The sequence below is a fragment of the Camellia sinensis genome, chromosome 8, assembly GCF_055761805.1.
Source record: "Camellia sinensis isolate YWXY chromosome 8, ASM5576180v1, whole genome shotgun sequence".
Lineage (NCBI taxonomy): Eukaryota > Viridiplantae > Streptophyta > Magnoliopsida > Ericales > Theaceae > Camellia > Camellia sinensis.
In genome coordinates, this window is record NC_138968.1 from 23035120 (window position 1) to 23051273 (window position 16154).

A 16154-nucleotide genomic window follows, 5' to 3' on the forward strand; every position below is an offset into this window, starting at 1 on the left:
GTCATTTATTATGTCTTCATTTGGAATGTGGGTTGACTTTTTGATTATTTTAACTTGAGGTTAAAAAGTCTTGTTTAGGATAGGCTTCTTAGTTTTTTTTGACTTTTGTGAGAGAAAAAATAAAATAATTATAGTTTGAATGTGACATTTTGTCTAATTGACTTTTTAACTTATTTTGTATTTTTGTGACTATTTTAACCCAAAAAACCTATGCCAAATAGTCACATGAGCAATCTAAATTATTTTAATTAATTTTTGCCGTCCAAATCTACTCATTTACCACCTCTACTTGTGAATGACAAACAACATGGCTCAATTCTGATTTGCATTGCACCATGCAAGAAGCCAAAAGAGGAGCTGCCACCATATAATTGCACAAATGTCAGTTATTTTGTTTTCAGCAATGCTAGGCCCACCTTCATATCTTCATGTGAGAACTTACATTTTTTGTCTTTGATTTATTTTTCTGGGTTCAACCAAATTTAAGAATAAAAAATTCTAAACATCTTAAATATTTTATCAAAATTTCTATCAAATGTCTCACATAGATAGAAGATCTCCATAGAACTCATATTGCGTAGATCTCACATACATTTGATAGAAATTTTAATAATTTTTTTGAAATTTCTTACATTACTCTTTCATAATTGTTTTTACACAACACGTGGTCCTCTTGTATAGCCATCCGCCATTACTGGCGGAGTCTTTGACTGGCAATGGCAATTGGTCAGTCACTTCCCCTCTCTCCTCTCCTTTCCTTGTAGGGTCCCCCACTCACTCAGCACTGCTCCAAATTCGCTAATGTCTAAAAAGGTGGGGTTGTGTTGTTTTCACACAGTCCAATTTCCATGGCATTTTCAAAAGTCTCTATTATACACTACTAATGTCCATGGCTTGAAAACTAACTATAAATAGAGCCCTCCCAAACCATGAATTTTCATAGAGTTATTTAGCTTCCCTCACTAGCCTTCATTTCCTTTTTGCATCTGTGTCCAATGGCTTCTTATAGTAGCTCCAAGGCCCTTGCAATCCTAGCTCTTGCACTTGCCTTCTGTGTGCAAGGCTCTATAGGTGAGTGAAAGTTTTTCTTTTTTAACGAACAATACCTATTGTACTTTTAACTGCATGATGTGATAGGAGTATCGAAATATGATCATATAACTAAGAGTGCATTAAAAATCAGAAATGAAAATTTTAGGACTATGATATATTGATACCCTCAATTCCTGCATCGTGCTCTTTTTTTTTTTTGTTGTGGCCTAATTTTATCTTACTAAGTTTTATGTTTTTTGGTTTGATATTCATTATGAAAAAATGTGGTTACATCAACGCGTTTATTATTATTTTTTTATCATTAAACACAAAAATAACAAGTTCCATGCGTATTTAAATTATTAATGTGGACCAAATAATTTTGTATCCAATGATAAAAGAAAAAATATGATGCAAAATGTGTATATATGTATAACATCATTCATTTGATATTGCAAAATACTATCATTGTAAATGTTTATGCACATCTTTTTACCAAACTAATGTAATTGTGATATTTTTGTAATTACATATTACTTTGATAGATATTCTGTTTCGAAATAATAAGTCCCAAAACAACAGCACTATTCTCTATACTAATTATGTTTGTATATTTCTATTTTTTGTTATATGACCAAACTGACCCATGACATAGACAACAAGGCCTTTCCCCAGTAATGATTATTTTAAAATTTTACGTCTATTATTATCCATTTTAAAATCTTCTCTTAATTAACTTATTTTCCATCGTAGGTGGAGGAATCGAATGTGAGAATCTCAACAAGGACTCGTGTGCATTTGCCGTATCATCATCCAGTAAGCGCTGTGTGCTCGAAAAAACTGTGAAAAGAAGCGGAGAAGAAACGTACACGTGTCGTACATCAGAGATAGAGGCTGATAAATTGAAAGACTGGATCGAGAACGACCAATGCATCGAAGCATGCGGGCTTGATCGGATGGTGCTTGGAATCTCATCGGACTCTCTTTTGGAGTCTCAATTCACACACAAGCTTTGCTCAACTCAATGCTACGATAGCTGCCCCAACATTGTGGACCTCTATTTTAATCTTGCTGCTGGTGAAGGTACATTTCTAACCCATATGCACAACCATATTCGACAGGTCTTGTCATCAAAATAAAATAAAATTTTATTTTAATATGATATCGAAAAATTAGTACATTTGGCAACAAAAATATTTTTTAAGATTTTTTTAAAAATTTTTTAAAGGCTTACCAAGAAAATTTTAAATTAAGAAACAACATAAAATTATTAAAGGCTCTAATTTTCTCAAGTTTCAATAAAATAAAACCTCATTTTAATGTTTAATTGAGAGTTTCGAAAAAATCTTAGAGCTAATTAGAGATTGTTATTATTAATACTAATTGAATGTATTTTTTTTTTTTTTTTTTTTGGTAGGTGTATTTCTTCCCAAATTTTGTGAAGTACAAGGGGCAAATGCACGCAGAGGAATGGCTGAGATCAAAAGTTCTGGACACGTGGCTCCTGGACCTGAATCAGAAGGTGACCACCCTGTGAAGTTTATGACAGCTCCCCCAACAATGGCTCCTTATTGATTTTCTTGAGCACTGTTTTTTTACTATATATATAGAAGATGTTATACTTAGCTTTTAAGGTTGGATTATAAGTATACAATAAGGAAGTTCATCCAAAACTTTTAGTTAAGTAGCCGGACTTGATGGCATGTTCATTTTGCGTTGCGTTGCGTTGCTTTGCTTTGTGCCAACAAGTCATGTGCTAATTGCAATTGGTTTGTAAGATTGATTCGCCTTTATGGCAGTTTTTGTCATTTTTGAGTGAGAAAATGAAATGATATAATTTTTTATTGTATTTTTTGTGTATATGATATATATTGAATATGATGTGACGGTTCAGATAATTTTAATTTTATTTAACAACTAATAATTTATATACACAATTAATATATATAATTCGGATTTTGAGTTGCTTGATGTCATTATCTAAGCCTAATCCGAATTTAATTTGAAATTTTACATTTCTTCCTATACCTACATTGAACTTAAAAATATGTTGGCCAAACCCTAAAACTTTTTGGATTGGACTCAAGTTGTTTGGATTGATCCCACCCAAATTACATCTCAACTCGCGCCTCAATCTCACATGTTGGACCCATCTCAACAAAGAAATAGGATTGGGACGAGATTTACTTACCCCGCAGTACCATACACGTCTGCTTGATTATATTAACTAAACATAATTTTATTTTTATATAATTTTTAATATAAATAACTACAAAATTAAAATATTACACATTTGTCATTATTCACATCTCTATCTTTCATTTTTATACTTTACCACTCATCAACTTGAGGGTTAAATTATTTCTATCACATTGCCAAAAAAAGGTAGTAAAATATTGGTAAATGAATAGAGTTAAATTATAACAGTAGGTTATCACCACTCAATTAACTCAAAATTGAGATCTCAATCTCATTACCAAAGTGTCCCTCATGACTATTTGTGTTGCAATAAGTCTAAATAGACTGGGGATTATGCAATCTATATCTTGTATACTTTTTATTATCACCATGTTCCATTTTTCATGGTACTAAAAATGCGGGAAAAAATCATTATAAAAAAAGAAAGAAAGTATTCAATGATAAGCATCAAGGCTTTTGCTAGGGTAGCCTGGTTTTTGTGCTGATAATTTATTGTAATGAATAAAAATACTTTTCTAAAATTCATCAAGAAATCTTGAATTGGGACAATTTGACTTGTGCACAAAACAATTGCATTGGTAACTGGTTAGAGCTGCCCTATTTTCATACTTTAGAATTATTATATATAGCATACAGAATTTTATTATTAATTTTCATTGTCTACTAACAAATGTCATCTACACATAAAAGATTCAACATAAACAAAACAAAAAAATAATAGATCTTATAATTTTTAAATAAAATGAATCTTATATATACCCATTACATTTATGATGTCAATCGAAGCTAATCCGATAACAAATATTACTTTCATTTATATTTAGCCCCATTTTCTTTGAAGGAAAAAAATTTCAAAAAGCCACTAAGAAAAAATTAAATATCTCAATAATTCACGATTTACAACGCAATTAAGTAGTTATTCCTAAACACATCAACGCCCCCCCAAAAAAAAAAAAAAAAGACTACTAAAATGCCAATTTCTAAACGAAGCCTCTGGCGTGAAAACATGATGAGTAGAACGATGGGCCAAGACTCGGGCAGTTGTAATAGTTAAAGCCCAGTACTTCATACAGGCTTGATCTAATCTTGTTTCAAGAAATTGGAGTAAAAGCCCACTTAACACAGCCCAATATCTACCCAATGTCTTATTGGTTAATCAATGAGATAATCTGACACCCTAGACGGCGAAGATTTGTAAAAAAAAATTCTAACACTCTAGTCAAGTCTAGTCATAGGCTTTATAAAATGTCTATATAAAAATAAATATAAAGAGACAAAAATGTCTAAAGGAAAAACTACAATTATTTGTTATGTGCTACAGTTTTTACAATTATATACACTGCCTATCCTCTCCGGTTTTCAAAGGGATAGACTGAAACAAATAAGATTGAGCTGATCTTTTCTGTCTTGTAGCGTTAGCTGAAAGGATTTGTCTGACTACTTTTCGCCTAATAATGCAGAGCAAGGATTCTCTAGAGTTTTTTTTTTTCCTAAAGTTTCCTAGAGTGGTGTGTTGTATGGTTGAGATTTAATGACAAGTCACATCAATTTTTTAGCATTAAATTTCACCCATACAACACACCACTTTAGGAAACTTTAGGAAAAAAAAACTCTAGAGGATCCTTGGTGAATAATGCAAGTTGCTCCACGTGTCCTAGATGAGGTTGGAGTCGATCAAGAGACAGCTGCATGTGATAGTGGGGTTCACTATGCTTCCATTCTGTTGATGAGATTGTGATATTTTTCATCAGTCTCTGATGGAGGGGAATCCGGATCCTGACTATATTGTTCATTCCGAAAATGTTCTACATCATCCGCGGTCATGGCTAGTTCCAACGGAAGATCTAAATTATTTTTCTTTTTGAGATTTAATAACATGTCAAGAGCTTCATTAATTTGTATAGGAGACCTTTGATATGTTATGGAAAAATGGGTTACAAATAGTATTCTTCCATCTGTGACCGTGAATGGCAATTTTGTCCAGCCATGGATATTGGACGCTGCTTGTGAAATAGATATTAAATGTCTATCCAATATTCTGTCAAAGAAAGTTTTTGGATATTTTCCAATCGCTCTCTCCGGTGATCTTCATCTAAATAATCATCTTCAAATTCAAAATCTTCAGTTTCTTTAAGATACCAAATCTGGTATGGTTGGAAAAAATGTTCTCGTTCTCGCCAACCAACAGTGCTGGAGATCCAGAAAGTAAAATATTTGCTCAATCGGAAACCTTTTACTATCTATGAGAGCATTGCTTTGATGATCATTGGATATTCTATCTATTGGATTGGATCTAAAATTTGAAAAATAACTTGATTAGTTATTCCCCAATCTATGTCTTCAAAAAACCACATGTCATGGTTTGCCATGATGGTTATTTTGGAAATTCCATATTTAAAATTTAATTTATCATAAGATCGTTCTAAGATTTGTGTAATCTTATCACGATGATCTTCAACTTGATTTTTGATTAACATAAAAATTTCTTTTGGAAGCAAAGTTCTTGCTTTTTCAAGAAGACAAATTCTTTTTATTTGTTCAAAAATTAGATCAGAAAACCCATCTAATATGAGGCCTGATAGCTGAAGAAAATTATTTATTTTTTCAAAATTAAAATCTTCATTCCAATTCATTTGTTTAAGCATATTGAAACAAAGATTTTGCAAATCTTTTAATTTAGTTGTTTGCTCAGTTAATTTGTTGGCCAGAACACCCATGTTTTTTCGAAATTTCACTTTGTTGTCTACAATGTGAGTTTTTTAAACTCCATTGAGTTATGTATAAATTTTTTTGGATATACCTGTAATAACCATGACCCGTAGTTAGCTACTAATTAGTAAATAAGGATGTTAATTAAGCGGATTAAATAAATTATGGGTTTGTTATGTAATTTGCATGATCTTTGGCTTCCTATCTGTTACTGGTGGAAATATCTGTCTAGAAATCTGCTTTAATATAAAGATTGAAAGCCTTATCGGCATCTGAAATTGGAATTAGTTACATTAATGTGTTATTTGGAATTTTTAGAACACCATGGCAAATTTTATTAAAATGGATTCGGTTTGATAAAAATCGCATGTGAGTAAATGGAACCTTGATGGGAACTATTTTGGATTAATTGAATTTCGTGCCAACCTGAATAAATTAGGGTTACTTATATCTGATTTAAATAATGCACAAGTGATGCCTAACCTAATCCTATTAATGATCTAAGATGTGATTTAGTGTGTAATGTGTTGGGGCATTTTTGTAGTGTTAAGTGTAGGGGATAAATTCTTGTGTGTGAGTTAGAAGCTTGCATGTGTGTGTGCACGTATAGTGTGCTCAAGAAGTGAGGTGGGTGTTATGTACTTCAGCCGAGTGAGAGAGCCTTTGTGCCATTCTCTTGCTCCTCTAGTCCTCTGGGTTGAGATAGTTGGCCTTAGAGAGAGAGAGAGAGTGAGAGGGAGAGAGAGTTTAGCTAAAAGAGTGAGAGAGTGAGCTCAAGAGGTTGAAGAAGAGGAAGGAAACTGAGAGTATTCACTCCCACACTTCTGAAATCAAGCTCTAGGTAAGAGTCCTTAGCATATCTTCTGCAACTAGCTTCCATGCATCATGATTTCAACTCATCTTTGAACCATTCTCATGAAATTGAAATGAAGTTGGGTCTTTGAGCAAGAAAATGGCTTGTGTGCATGTTATGGAGGATTATACCTTGTTCATTCGTGTCTTGGGATTTGCTCTTAGAGTCCTTGCATGCATGTAAGTTTTAATCATGTTTATAGCTTCAGAACTCATAAGTGTGTAGATCACCATTTGCATGTTTTGAAAAAAAGCAAGAAAATGATTTGAAAACCTTTCATGCATGAGCTTACAAGTTCAAATTTGCTAAATCCATGAGTTTTGAGCTAAAGGTTTGGAAAGGGCTATGTATCTGTGTTTTAGTAAAGTTTTCCAAGTATTTTGATCAAGCTTTGCATGAACATAGCCATTAAAATAGCATTTGAAGCTCAAACTCTGTTTTTGGAAACCCAGATTTTTACAGTCCGCTCGAGCGAGGAAACCTGCGCTCGAGCGGAGAATGCGAGCTCTCAGTATTTTTTTTCAGACATGAGCTCTCCGCTCGAGCGAACCCTTTGCATGTTGAAGATCCGCTCGAGCGTGGGATTTGTAGCTCGAGCGTGGATTACGACCAACCAGTACTTTTTTCAAATTTGCAGGTCGCTCGAGCGAAGGAAGTCACGCTCTAGTGACCCCTCTCATTTTGCATGTTCGCTCGAGCGAGGAAAGCTACGCTCGAGCGGGGGACCTTATTTTCAGAAATTTTTCCTAAGTGTTCCAATTCATGTTTTGGCATCCTCATTGCATCTTAGGCATTCCTAAGCCTTAATTAAGCTTTGATAATGAGGTTATGGATTAGAAACACACTAAGAAAAGAATGTACCAGGTTCCGAGACTGCAAGTGTGTGTGTGTTTTAATCAATGTGCTCAGTATGAACAAGAACTAACGTAATGAAAGTTAAGCTGTATTGGCCATGTGAACGTGTAATAATGAGATATGTTGTGTTATGTACTTTTGTGATTGTAGGTCAACGTCTGAAGATTGATTAACTGTTTGCGAGAACCACTGTGAGTAACGTTATCATAAAGATACGTTTATATGAATTATGTTCCAAATGAAATATGATAAGCTATGATTTTTGAAATGTTATCTGTTTATGTGAACAAACATTCCAAGTTTGAAATCTATTATGGCATCCTTAGATAGTCCCAAGTCATGGGGGATGGCATGAAAATGCAGGTCTATGGCATACAAGTAATTACGAGATCTCGTTAGTCACTTCATTGTGGTGATATGTGTTTAATCGGTATTCGGAACCAATTACTCTAGTCGGAAGACGTTCTGTGATGTGTTCTATGGGATGTACCATTATTATGTTCTGATATGAGGATGATTATGCTATGATCTGTTTTCCGCTTATGATATGTTCGGATTTCGTTCACTAACCTCTTTACCTTAATGTTATTCACTGGGCTTTAGCTCATTGTTTGTATATATATATATATGTATAGGTGAGCATTCCGGAGTTCAAGTCTGGAGACTTTTTGTCTGGATCTGTGTTCGGTTGTCAGCCAGCCATTGTGTCTCGCGTGGATGTTCTCGAAGTGTTCTGTGTTCAAGTTCTGTTGGTTTTATGTATATGTATGACTTGATTTAATTCTGCTGGCTGTACTTAAAATACTGTAATGTGTGTGGGTATAATGTATGGTTGACTTTTGGTTATTGTATATAAAGTTTTTAAATATTCTGTTTCATATAAGTCAGTACAGCTCATTGGACAACTATATTTATATAATTGCTTCCGCTAGCCCCTTAATCTTGTTAATCTGTTCAGAGGCCTTCGGTAATCCAAGGATTACTGCCCGGTTATGATGCTAAACCTATAGGGGCGGGTTTAGGTCATGACAGAGTGGTATCAGAGCACGAGTTATACCGTACACACGTGTCCATATGAGCTATAGGATGTCCTAGAAATGAAATAGGGACATTGCATTACCATGTTTAAGTGTGTGAACTATTATGAACACATCCTTATTGAAAATGAATTGAAATGAAACTTTGTGCATGATCGAAGAAGTTAAGTGGAATAACATGTAATATTAATTTCAATATCGAATATGGAATCTTGTGAACGTGAACGTATGAAAGTAAGGATCATGTGACTGTATCTGAATTGAGATAAAAGTATAAACGCGTCTGATATGAAATGAAATGTGAGAACAGTGAGAACTTTCCTTATATTAATAATAACTTGTTTGTGTGTAGCCAATGGAAAGGACAATGAATATAGATGAATCTGAATCCTCTGACGCTAGAATTAGCCGGTTAGAAAGAATGGTTGAAACCCTAACCGAGAGTCTGAAACAACAGCAACAAGGGCATAAAGAGTCAGCTAATTATGATATGATAACACTGACACAGAAATACAATAAGATGAAACCATCGGAATTTCAGGGGGGTATTGAACCGTTGAAAGCTGAGGCTTGGGTCTTAGAAACTGAGAAAATATTTGAGGTATTTCCGTGTACTGAGGCACAAAATGTTTTGTTGGCAATATTTACGCTCAAAGAGGAGGCTAGGAGATGGTGGATGTTAGTATGAACTGATAATGAGGGTGTGACATGGGATAGATTTAAAGAAATTTTCTTCGAAAAATACTTTCCCCAATGCATCCGGGATAGGAAGGTATCTGAATTTGAACAACTAAAACAAGGCAAAATGACTGTGGCTGAATATTAAACAAAATTTACCGAGTTAGCCCGATATGCACCCCACATGATAGACACTGACCATAAAAAGGCTAGAAAATTTGAAGGTGGGCTTGACTTAGATGTGTTTGATCGAGTTGGCGTCTTAAAATTACCAAAATACGTGGATGTTCTTGATAAGGCCTTAATGTCTGAGGCAAACATAGCAGCCTTGAAAATATCAAAATCAACATCATCAACTGAATCAGAAAGAGCAAAACAGAAGAAACAGAAGGTTGAAATGGCTAGTAATTCGATAACTTCTGCGAATGAAAAATCTAGGGCAATAACTGTGAACAAGGAGAGTCGGGGAAGCAATATGAACAATGGCATACCTATTTGTAAAGAATGTGGGAAACAACATTGGGGCATTTGTCGCCACCTATCAGGGGCTTGTTTTAGATGTGGTCAGAGAGGGCACTTGGCTAAATCTTGCCCGCGAACTCATCCAAACAACACTAGGCCTAATGCTAGTACGACTGGTTCTGTTCCTACACCCTAGTTCTAGAAAATGCTCGGGACACTGAAACAACTGATACAGGTATTACCTTAATTATGTGCAATTGTTTATATGAGAATTTGTGTGGAAAGTATACATTCCTTAACTTGATATAGATTGTGGACATGTTAATTGAACAAATTGACTTATTAGAATTATGGGTCCCTAGTTATTGACTGCCTCAAAAACTTGTTAATTTTATGAGAGATGCCCGAAGCCTTATAACGAATTACTTGAGCTTTAGGAATTGTTGTGACTTTGGACTATGCTATAACTATCGAACATGGGAATACGCTATGATTGACTATAATCGAGAACCTATGTCAGTTTGGAAGAACGAACTTTTGCTTGTGAATTGTGAACGAATGCCTAAGTGGTAATTGATTCTAGACTCGTATCCGTACACATATGACCTTGCTTGTACACTTGAGACCTACTGCCTGATGTGAACTATATGTGTGATGCTTTAGACTCTTTTGTGTAATAACTAGCTATGCTATGGAGAATGTTTGGACTTATATATGTTTATACCTTTGCTTGGGATGTTGATTGATTCAAACTGGACATGCTCTTTGTATCTAGACAGAGTGGACTTGCCTTAACTATCGTATCTGGAGAAACTGTTTTGTGTTCATCTGTACATTGAACTCATGAATCCGTATTGGAAATGTTATTAGATTCTGAACATGCACCTATATGACTGTACCTTTGCTCAGAATGATTGATATGTTATTTGTTTTGATAACTTGACCGTTGGGATTATGACTCCAAAATTGTGTGATTAAGTAAAGACCCCGAGCGATAAACTCTAAATTGTGAACTACGATTGTTGCAACTTGACAAGACCGTTTGACTCGACTAGTGAGCCTATACTTTAGCGACTGTACGACCGATTTGAAATTTCTGTATAACGATATGCTATTGTGTACCACTGAGAAACTTTATGTGATACACCGTTGTGTACCTTATCCTTACATGAAAACTCATTTGGGAAATTGCTATACTGACCGTAATGCTTACCTCTCGATATGAGCAACTATATGCCTGTGCACCCACATATACACTTACTTGGAGGATGTAACATTGTATGTGACCTGAACTCTTCGATATGAATTATTAGGATACATAACTCTGATGTGACTTAAGAACCGAGGAACTTAGAACAACTGTAGAACTACTAACTATGGACCTAAGCGAATGGAGTATGAACTATAGAACCTAATGTGCATCGCTTGGAAATAGTAAGGATGGAACTTTCACCCGATCTAACCTGATAGAACCGTGGTTTGATGAGACCTTTGTTTAACTAATGGAACTTCTATTTAATGACTCACGCTTTGAACTTTTATTTGATATGACTGGGTGAAACTTTCATCCGATATGACCTGATTGAACTTTCATTGATTTGATCTGAGGAGACCCTTATTGAGAGCTACTATTTGATTTGATTACATTATGTGAGATTGTGAATTGCTTATGATCGAATAACAGGGCCGTGTTGCTAAGGGAACTAACCGAATGAGAATTAGAATCAATCTTGAGCCCTTAGGAAGAATGTGAACCGTCAACAGCAGACTATGTGATTACGAATAACTTCTTACTATATGCCTGTAATCGGTTGGAGAAAACACGTGAATGAGATTACGAAATTTGGTAACTTGTGCTTGGGGAATATGGGAATACTGTATACATGACACGTGGTTAATTACTTCGGTATTACCGTTACTACCATGAACTTGGTTGACTAGAGCACGATTGTTTTGGTGATACTGCACTTCAAACTGATGGGATTTGTGGCAACAGACTGGTTGATTATAAACTCTGACTACCTGGAGGTATATGTAATCAGTATGGCTACTTCTGTGTTGACACATAGTACGATTAAGTCTGTGAAAACTGAGGCCGATGAATAGTATATGAATGATTACCTCAGAATTTCGTTTACTGCTATGGGGTTAATGTACGAAATTATCTTGTATTTCTGCTATACTTTGGGTGACCTGGACTAACTGTAATGGATTACCGAATTGAAAACCAAGTTGAACAAAGACCGGAAGAATGACTCGGAATGAATAATCAAATCTCTGTAACTTAACGGGGGAAATTAGTTATGAAAATGGAAACAGTGTGAATCTATGACCCCGATAAGCACTTGATATAAGTAATGTGATTAATAACGTAGTAAAGTTGTGTTCAACGGTAATCATTTTTTGTATGTCTAAAGGGAATTTGTTTTATGAAATATTATGTGTTGTGCAATGTCTAATCTCTGATATGTATTCGTGTGACTCTTGGTATTATGTGATATCTGTTAGCTGTTACCCGGTATCGGAGGTTCCTTTATGGAACTTATTTCTGTCTGCACTCTGTTACCCGTACCGGAGGCCCTGTCACGAGGGCTCAGCTTCTGTTCTGTTTTATTACCCGGATTCGAAGGTTCCTTTATGGAACTAGTTATTTATAACCATCACGTGTCTGTATCTGTTCTGTATCTGCTATATTTGTATCTGTTTTGTATCTGCTCTGTTATGCTGATAAATGCACCACGTATATTTAAGCCAGAGTTGTGACATCTGTGTATGATCTGGGCAAGAATATGGAAATGAACATGTGTCTGAATCTGTTCTGGACTAAAACCTAAATGTGTATAAGACTCTGTGTCGATAGGAACCCTAATCTCTGTATATGGTTATGCTGCTGTTTTGTAAAGAGTTAAGGTTACATTTATAAGGAACATCATTCCTTTTTGGCGTATGTTAACTCAAGTTTGGAGGACCAAACTTTTTAAGGTGGGGAGACTGTAATAACCCTAACCCGTAGTTAGCTACTAATTAGTAATTAAGGATGTTAATTAAGCGGATTAAATAAATTATGGGTTTGTTATGTAATTTGCATGATCTTTGGCTTCCTATCTGTTACTGGTGGAAATATCTGTCTAGAAATCTGCTTTAATATAAAGATTGAAAGCCTTATTGGCATCTAAAATCGGAATTTGTTACATTAATGTGTTATTTGGAATTTTTAGAACACCATGGCAAATTTTATTAAAAATGGATTCGGTTTGATAAAAATCGCATATGAGTAAATGGAACCTTGATGGGAACTATTTTGGATTAATTGAATTTCGTGCCAACCTGAATGAATTAGGGTTACTTATATCTGATTTAAATAATGCACAAGTGATGCCTAACCTAATCCTATTAATGATCCAAGATGTGATTTAGTGTGTAATGTGTTGGGGCATTTTTGTAGTGTTGAGCGTAGGGGATAAATTCTTGTGTGTGAGTTGGAAGCTTGCATGTGTGTGTGCACGTGTAGTGTGCTCAAGAAATGAGGTGGGTGTTGTGTACTTCAGCCGAGTGAGAGAGCCTTTGTGCCATTCTCTTGCTCCTCTAGTCCTCTGGGTTGAGAGAGTTGGCCTTAGAGAGAGAGAGAGAGAGAGAGAGAGAGTTTCGCTAAAAGAGTGAGATAGTGAGCTCAAGAGGTTGAAGAAGAGAAAGGAAACTGAGAGGATTCACTCTCACACTTCTAAAATCAAGCTCTAGGTAAGAGTCCTTAGCATATCTTCTGCAACTAGCTTCCATGCATCATGATTTCAACTCATCTTTGAACCATTCTCATGAAATTGAAATGAAGTTGGGTCTTTGAGCAAGAAAATGGCTTGTGTGCATGTTATGGAGGATCATACCTTGTTCATTCGTGTCTTGGGATTTGCTCTTAGAGTCCTTGCATGCATGTAAGTTTTAATCATGTTTATAGCTTCAGAACTCATGAGTGTGTAGATCACCATTTGCATGTTTTGAAGAAAGCAAGAAAATGATTTGAAAATCTTTCATGCATGAGCTTACAAGTTCAAATTTGCTAAATCCATGAGTTTTGAGCTAAAGGTTTGGAAAGGGCTATGTATCTGTGTTTTAGTAAAGTTTTCCAAGTATTTTGATCAAGTTTTGCATGAACATAGCTATTAAAATAGCATTCGAAGCTCAAACTCTGTTTTTGGAAACCCAGATTTTTACAGTCCGCTCGAGCGAGGAAACCTGCGCTCGAGCAGAGAATTCAAGCTCTCAGTATTTTTTTTCAAACATGAGCTCTCCGCTCGAGCGAACCCTTTGCATGTTGAAGATCTGCTCGAGCGTGGATTACGACTAACCAGTACTTTTTCCAAATTTGCAGGTCGCTCGAGCGAAGGAAGTCACGCTCGAGCGACCCCTCTTATTTTGCATGTTCGCTCGAGCGAGGAAAGCTACGCTCGAGCGAGGGACCTTATTTTCAGAAATTTTGCCTAAGTGTTCCAACTCATGTTTTGGCATCCTCATTGCATCTTAGGCATTCCTAAGCCTTAATTAAGCTTTGATAATAAGGTTATGGATTAGAAACACACTACGAAAAGAATGTGTCAGGTTCCGAGACTGCAAGTGTGTGTGTGTTTTAATCAATGTGCTAAGTATGAACAAGAACTAATGTAATGAAAGTTAAGCTGTGTTGGCCATGTGAACGTGTAATAATGAGATATGTTGTGTTATGTACTTTTGTGATTGTAGGTCAACGTCTGAAGATTGACTAACCGTTTGCGAAAACCACTGTGAGTAACGTTATCATAAAGATACGTTTATATGAATTATGTTCCAAATGAAATATGATAAGCTATGATTTTTGAAATGTTATCTGTTTACGTGAACGAACATTCCAAGTTTGAAATCTATTATGGCATCCTTAGATAGTCCCAAGTCATGGGGGACGGCATGAAAATGCGGGTCCATGACATACAAATAATTACGAGATCTCGTTAGCCACTTCATTGTGGTGATATGTGTTTAATCGGTATCCGGAACCAATTACTCTAGTCGGAAGACGTTCTGTGATGTGTTCTATGGGATGTACCATTATTATGTTCTGATATGAGGATGATTATGCTATGATCTATTTTCCACTCATGATATGTTCGGATTTCGTTCACTAACCTCTTTACCTTAATGTTATTCACTGGGTTTTAGCTCACTGTTTGTATATATATATGTATAGGTGAGCATTTCGGAGTTCAAGTCTGGAGACTTTTTGTCTGGATCTGTGTTCGGTTGTCAGCCAGCCATTGTGCCTCACGTGGAGGTTCCCGAAGTGTCCTGTGTTCAAGTTCTGTTGGTTTTATGTATATGTATAACTTGATTTAATTCTGCTGGCTGTACTTAAAATACTGTAATGTGTGTGGGTATAATGTATGGTTGACTTTTGGTTATTGTATATGAAGTTTTTAAATATTCTGTTTCATATAAGTCAGCACAGCTCATTGGACAACTATATTTATATAATTGCTTCCGCTAGCTCCTTAATCTTGTTAATCTGTTCAGAGGTCTTCGGTAATCCAAGGATTACTGCCCGGTTACGATGCTAAACCTATAGGGGCGGGTTTGGGTCGTGACAATACCAGGGTTGAAAAAATCTTTTATTTCAAATTCATCTGGTCTAGATGTCTAAATATTAGTTGGAACTGGGTTAGTTCTCATTTGACAAAAATTCTTTTGATAAATAGGCATAACTAGTGCACTGTAAAAAGCTTTTTTAGCTTTGGTCATGCTATCATATGATTTATGACTGGCTCTTGGAAATCCGCAAACTTGCTTATTGGCTTCATTCTAGTCTGTGTAAATTTCAGGTTGTTTTCCTGAGAATACAACATAAACTCTTTATTGTCTGGGGATTGCTTTTTTAGCAATTGTCACCCAATTTCCTTGAGCGGGTTATTTACCCTTATCTATTGTTTCCTCTTGGTCTAGAGGTTTTCTGCAAAAATTAAAATTACTTATTTAGTAATTTAATTTTCTGAAACAATTTCTATTAAGAAAATTTGCAAGAAAATTGCTAGTACCTTTAAGATGTTCTACCTTAAAAGTATATTTAGAAATTTTATTATACCAGGCTAATCGTCTTCCTTGCTTAATAGGTTTTTTATTGATTAAGAAATCTCTTATTGCCTTATTATCAGTGCGTACAATAAAATTTTCTGGGGCTAAATAAATATAAAAGCTTTTTATTGCCAATTTTATTGTAAGTAATTCTTTTTTAAAAATAATATATTTCTGTTCATTTGGTTTAAATGTTCCAGAATTATATCCACATATTAATTCTTTTTTTTTGTAAT

General features: G+C 35.1%; 1 protein-coding gene across 1 annotated transcript; it reads left to right on the forward strand.

The window, feature by feature from the left end:
- Positions 1–917: 917 nt before the first annotated feature.
- LOC114303034 (uncharacterized) lies at positions 918–2881 on the forward strand. Its single transcript, XM_028248178.2, has 3 exons — positions 918–1071; positions 1786–2115; positions 2450–2881. Exons 1-3 carry the CDS (start codon positions 996–998, stop codon positions 2605–2607), a joined length of 564 nt encoding a protein of 187 aa, XP_028103979.2. The 5' UTR covers positions 918–995; the 3' UTR covers positions 2608–2881.
- Positions 2882–16154: the final 13273 nt, after the last annotated feature.

Bases quoted from the DNA above. Each gene is read 5' to 3' on its own strand.
- LOC114303034 (XM_028248178.2), top strand. From the start codon at position 996: ATGGCTTCTTATAGTAGCTCCAAGGCCCTTGCAATCCTAGCTCTTGCA. The intron at 1,072-1,785 runs GTGAGTGAAAGT...TTTCCATCGTAG, and splicing joins CTGTGTGCAAGGCTCTATAG to GTGGAGGAATCGAATGTGAG. The intron at 2,116-2,449 runs GTACATTTCTAA...TTTTTTTGGTAG, and splicing joins TAATCTTGCTGCTGGTGAAG to GTGTATTTCTTCCCAAATTT.